The 6,000-nt window shown below is 45.2% G+C and overlaps 1 protein-coding gene across 2 annotated transcripts in view; it reads right to left on the reverse strand.

Moving 5' to 3' along the window:
- Nucleotides 1-5,549, reverse strand: part of LOC120727690 (cadherin-7-like) — a 60,511-nt gene extending 54,962 nt beyond the window's left edge. Inside the window, exons 1-5 of one of the 2 annotated variants that reach the window (XM_040022132.1) lie at nt 4,117-5,549; nt 3,366-3,650; nt 2,164-2,458; nt 1,529-1,648; nt 886-1,053 (exon numbers count right to left, since the gene is read on the reverse strand). In XM_040022132.1, the coding sequence (XP_039878066.1) occupies nt 886-1,053; nt 1,529-1,648; nt 2,164-2,458; nt 3,366-3,650; nt 4,117-4,176 (928 nt within the window). In that variant the 5' untranslated portion in view covers nt 4,177-5,549. Of the gene's footprint in view, nt 1-885; nt 1,054-1,528; nt 1,649-2,163; nt 2,459-3,365; nt 3,654-4,116 lie in introns of both variants that reach the window. The other variant, XM_040022123.1, reaches the window with a different exon arrangement.
- Nucleotides 5,550-6,000: the final 451 nt, after the last annotated feature.

A 6,000-nucleotide genomic window follows, 5' to 3' on the forward strand; every position in this document is an offset into this window, starting at 1 on the left:
GTTTCTTCAGAAAATGCACTTTCTAGTGTTTTAATGTTCTTCGTTATTAAACATTTGCACATAAATAAGTGACATAATATTCAGTACTTAGTTTACTAAGTTACTCTTCGGCCGCCCCTCATCCGCCGTTTTTTTCAGCAAAATTATCCACACCCACCGCCGCGCTATGCATTCTGGGATATGTTGGGCCACGAAGTCTACACCGCCACATCCTTAAAATTCAGGGAAATGAAGGACGCATTTCAGGGCCGCCTTTCGAGCAGCCTTTGAATTGGGACAGCCTTCGTCGCGTCGCTGTGACGTAATCGGCCTTAAAACGCGTACTTTAAGGCTGCAGACCCTGAATTGGGACACAGCCTAGGTGGAAAGTCACAATGAACAAGAACGCACCATACTCTTTCAAAATAAAACAGGAAACATGGAGATGTAGACATGACAACACAATACACAGCCCTAAAACACATGAAAGACAAGAAACAGAATTTAAAAAACTCATGAGACAGATGATAATAATGGCAAACCAAAACTCAACTAAACCTTAAATAAGAATAACAAAGGAACTTATCATACAACCTTAGCATAAGAGACTCAAAAATACAAAATAAAGCGCAAAGCGCTGGGTCAGAGAGGCAGCCCGTGACCAGTGCAACAATGAGAATAAACAAAACAATAATAAAAAGCCACAAGGCATTTATTTTCCATTAAGGAGACGGGTTGCAGTCGGGATAAAAGAAACCAGGCTCACTGTTAAAAATCCAGCAGGCAGAGGGAGGAGCTGTGATTTCTAAAGAAACTCTGTTAGGTTTGAATCCAGAAGGACAGGATTAGGAGAGAGTCAAATATCAATGAACAGGTGTTAACAGGACGCTCTCAGGTGAGACTCACTGCGGGGGAAGCGAGGTGGGTTGTCGTTGACATCAGTCAGCATCACAGTGACCGTTGTGGTTCCTGACAGACCTCCCATCTGACCAATCATGTCTTTGGCCTGGATGACCAGCAGGTAATGGTCCCGCAGCTCCCGGTCCATGTCGGGCAGGGCTGTACGCACCACACCTGCAGACAGGTGAGACATTAGCACAGTCTGAAGGTGAGCATGAGCGCCCAGATGACAAACATCGGAATGTGACATAATCAACATGACGCATTCATAATTGATCCACATGCTGACATTAAAAAGGTCACAGGTGTTGTGCGGTGCCGACACAAACCGATGTGAACGTGACATCATGTGGCCTCATTTACACACAGTAAATACAGCGGCTTCAGGCGAAGAGGCCGAAACTGCTTTAATCCGCTTTAATCTGCTGCAATCTGACTACATCTGATGTGTGAAGCAGCAAAGGAGGATTCAGAGAGGAGGCGTGACCGTGTCACCTTCAACACGAAGGTGGTTACAGACAACTCTGCAGCCAAAGGCTCATGGGTAAAGTCAGTCATGGTCTGTAGCAGTTTAATCCCAACTGGTCGTGGCGTCACCAAGTGCTCTCTGTATCATCGCTGGGTCTGCGTTTCACAGCCACACGCTCACCTGACTTTGGCTCCACAGAGAAATATGGCTGCCCCTGCAGGATGCTGTAAACCAGGTGGGCGGAGTTTCCATAGGTCGGATCATCGGCGTCTGTCGCCACCACGGTCAACACAGACGTACCTGTACAAAATCAAACTTTATTCAAGAAGAAACGCTGTCAAACCTAAATTTGGATTTGCTCCAACTAGTGAATTCTGAGATGGTGTCTTCATAAAACATCTCCAAACCAAGGGACTTAACTGAAATCTTAACGTTTCAGGATCAACACTAGTGAGCATGTGCAATGGGACCAACAAGAGGAGACTCACCTGGAGGACAGAAAACCTATCCAGGTGTTTAAGTCTCTCAGTAAGTTTCACAACAAGAACCTGCTCAGCTCTGGTTTGTACATTGCCTGTTCAACCTCAGACTTTCACATTAAAAGCCTGCATGACATCAGGTTTTCACGTTACAAGCAGAAGTCTATGAAAATGGCTTCTGCTTGCTGAATCCCTGCTGATCTAATTCACGTTCAGCTGAGGTGACTTCAGTGCAGATAGAAACGAGTGGACTGTCAAAAAGCTAACTCCACTCACACATGAAATCTGCCTGTTCACACGGGACTATGTGAAGACAAAAGCTGGTTCTGCACTCACCTACAGGTGACCTCTCAGCCACCCGGGCCACATACGGTCCATCCAGGAACTTGGGCTCGTTGTCGTTGATGTCCTGGACCTTGATGATGAACTGGGACTCGGGTTCGAGCGGCAGGTTGGTATTTCGGTCTCGAGCCTGAGCTCTCAGTGTGTAGTACGCCTGCTGTTCCCGATCCAAGCTTTTGGTGGTGTGTATGTCTCCGGTGTCCTCATCAATGGAGAAGATGGACATTGCTCCTTCGCCGCTCAGGACGTACCTCACCTGTCCGTCACCTTTATCCAGGTCAGAGTGGAGCTGCAGGAAACCAGTTATTGTTATAATTGAGAAAATGAACCTTCAAAGGTGGAGCTCGCCGTGAAAAAGTCAAAGCAAATGTGCCCGTTTCACTTTAAATAAGCATCACCTGCTTCACTGTTTTGACCTTTGAACTGCACAATCAACAAACTGGTGTTTTTACGCCACATTTCTTACTACAAGCCTGACTCAGTGCTGCTAACATTCACACAGTACAATGGACAAGTAAGAGATCAGTATACGCCAGGGATTAAACCATCAACCTCCCAGTTAGGAGACGTCCCACTCTTACTCCTGAACCACAGCCACACTGTACCAGGTTCACCAGGTACATCCATCCACACCATAAACTCAGAGTGGAGTTCCTCCTGATGTCCTTTAGTTCCCTCACTCTGTTCCCTTTCGTCTTTGGGCTTTCTCCAAATGAACGCTTTCCAAATACCAGTTTGATATCCGATGTTCTTGGAAAAGTCCTAATCCAGTACCCAGAAGAACTTCCTGATTAAAGTTTGTCATATTTTTAATCCACTTTAGATTCAGTAGAATTACCGCTAGTTTTATGTTTCTTAATTTTTTCCATGAAGAATTTTGTTTATTCATTATTGGTTTCTGTTTGGACTTCTGGGTCTGTGACATGCTTAAAGTTCTCATCCAAAACAAAAGTATGAGCTATGAACTGCTGCTGGGAACAAAAACGAGTTTCTGTTCTGGTTCAGAGACACTTTGAATCTGCTGCAACAAAGCTGCACAGAAACATCTCCTTTGCACCGACACATCTGAACCCCACATCTATGATGCAGAGCCAGGACGTAGGCCCGGACCGGTACGGGCACCTGTACGGGCACCTGCATGGGCCCTGGGCCTGGAGCCGTCATTTAGACTAAATCTGTAAATCTACAGTTCGTACCTTTCCGATGTAGAGCGGCTCGTCTCCCGTGTACTCCTCCAGGACGAAGAACTGGTTCCACACCCAGCTTCTCCTCCTCCTGCTCTGGGCGGAGTAGACACCCGCTCCCCCTCCTCGTGTTCTTCCTGACACCTGAAGGAGGGCCACGGAGTTCAGCGTCATTGCCCCGCAGCCGGATGTCTCCCACAGGGAAAGGATGACTACAGTGAGCATGCTCGGGAGACGCAGAAAGTTCATCTCTGAGGTTAACAGGCGTGCCCAGCAAAAAGATGTGAGTGGCAGGAGCTGCTGGTGGGAGAGAATGAAAGTTTACGGTAAGCACCTGTCCTCTCTTTTAATATTAATGATGTCATTAAAATCTATCAGGGCGTGAATGAGTTCTCAGCTCACTTTGAATTTTTAACAAAATCCTGAGACAAATGAATCAAAATGTGACTGTCAGTCATTTTCCAATGATCAGTTTGGTAACATTACTGCGATGTAAATGAGCTCAGTTTGAAGGATTTATCTCAGAGTGCTGCTGCAGAGCATCTCTTTATGTTACCCTCTGAACTTTTTATGAAACAAACGTACAACGTTGGAGAAGTGTGATTACAGAAACATATTTTAGCCCAGTTTAAAGGATTTTGTTAATCTGAAGCTCCTCTTCATCCCGTTAAATCTGCTCCAGTAATCTGAAAGCACTCTCCTCACTCTTAAATCTGCTGTTTTTGCCAACTCTGACCTTAAATACACAAACCAGCAGTCTTACCTTCCAGCTGCTGATCGGACCGTCCCCTGTGGATCTGTAGGTTATTGACAGCAATTGCATCAGATGACGATGACTGATTATTGATGAAAGAGTAGCAGCAGCTCCGACGCTCTATCCCTCTCTGCCACTCTCTGTCTGTCACACAAACCCCGCTCCCTTTGAGGACTAGGGGGTGTTAGGCTCCACCTCATCAGCAGGGGGGGAGGAGTCAAATGACTTGGACCGAGGACGGCAGCTTCTTCATGTGTTGTTTTAATGAACATCCTCTCAGTGCTCCTCAGTAAGCCTGAACACTTGTAATGAGGACGTTTTTACGGGTTTTTGAACCCTGCCGAGTTTCTGTGTTGGACGGAGATGGAGCACAAACGTTATCCCTGCAACTTCTAACCCTCCAGGTTTCCTCAGCTCACCATCATGCAACATTTTCTCCTCCCATTACAAAAATCTTCATCGTCTGAAACTCCTCCTGCTCCTCTTCCTCACAGTTTCTCGCTGACATTTACAGAGATATTTTTGGAAGAGATCATTTTTAATAGGAACAAGTTCCTAACAAGGATAGATCACAGCAAAGCATTCCTCAAACATGTTCATTTAAGTGCTGTATGTTTGTCCCAGGACTCTAGAGCAGCTTTGTATGATTCACAGTTCAAAATGATCCTTCTGATACTGACTCTCCACTCAGTTTCTTCTGACTGAAGGTTTGGACAGGTGGGTGGGGCTGCTGTGCCTGAGATGGCCACATAAAGATGCTGTTACTCTCGCTTTAATATGAAAATCCAGCACTGAAACAGGAGATAGATGACAGAAAGCAAGGAGAAGCTGAACCTCTGACAGACTCTCAGTGAGAATGAAAACTCACAGGGGAGGCTTCAAATCAAAACTCAAAGCTTAAACACAAAACAATGTTCAGAAAGTTGAATTAAAGGGCATCAGGGCCTGTTATTGATTACTGACTGATGTGTGATTAATCAATCAAAATCAATCAATCAAAATTTATTTATATAGCACATATTAAAACAACAGTGTTGACCATAGTGCTTCACAGTCAATAAAAACATGAGACAGTTAAAACAAACAATAAAAGAGGACAACAAACAATAGGTAACAACGCAACAAGCTAAAACAGCCAACTAGACAGAATCAAAAGCCAAAGTAAAAAAATACGTTTTAAGACGTAATTTAAAAGACTGGATAGACTCGGCAGTGCGAATATGAACGGGGAGGTTATTCCAGAGTCTGGGTGCCACGGATGCAAAATCAGACTGTGGATCAAATGACTGGAAAGAGTCCTGAGGTGTGAAGAGATCGTGATGGATGTCTGATGGAGGACTGATGGGGGACTTTCCTTTTTGCTAAAGCATATAGTTAGGGCTGGACCAGGTGACCCTGAATCCTCCCTTAGTTATGCTGCAATAGGTGTAGGCTGCTGGGGATTCCCATGATGCACTGGGTGTTTCTTCTTCACTCACTATGTATTAACAGACCTCTCTGTATTGAATCATACCTGTTATTAACCTCTGTCTCTCTTCCACAGCATGTCTTTATCCTGTCTTCCTTCTCTCACCCCAACCAATCACAGCAGATGGCCCCGCCCTAGACTTGTAGTCAAGACCGCCTAATCCGAGACCAAGACAAGACCAAGACCAGAGGGTATCGAGACCAAGACAAGACCGAGACCGAGTCGAGACGAGACCAAGACCAAGACCGAGACAAAAAAAGTCTTTAAACTGCAGCCAGATGCTGTTCTATATACATATGCAGGACACCTTAAACTAGTTTTTTAATTAAGCAGCAAGGCAGAACAAAGTCGGGCCTGTATCAAGACACAGGGACTAAACCCCAATTCAACCAGACCCAGAACTGATCTGGAATTAAAACAGGACT

This window comes from Simochromis diagramma, unplaced genomic scaffold (genome assembly GCF_900408965.1).
Source record: "Simochromis diagramma unplaced genomic scaffold, fSimDia1.1 OVJJ01000385.1, whole genome shotgun sequence".
NCBI lineage: Eukaryota > Metazoa > Chordata > Actinopteri > Cichliformes > Cichlidae > Simochromis > Simochromis diagramma.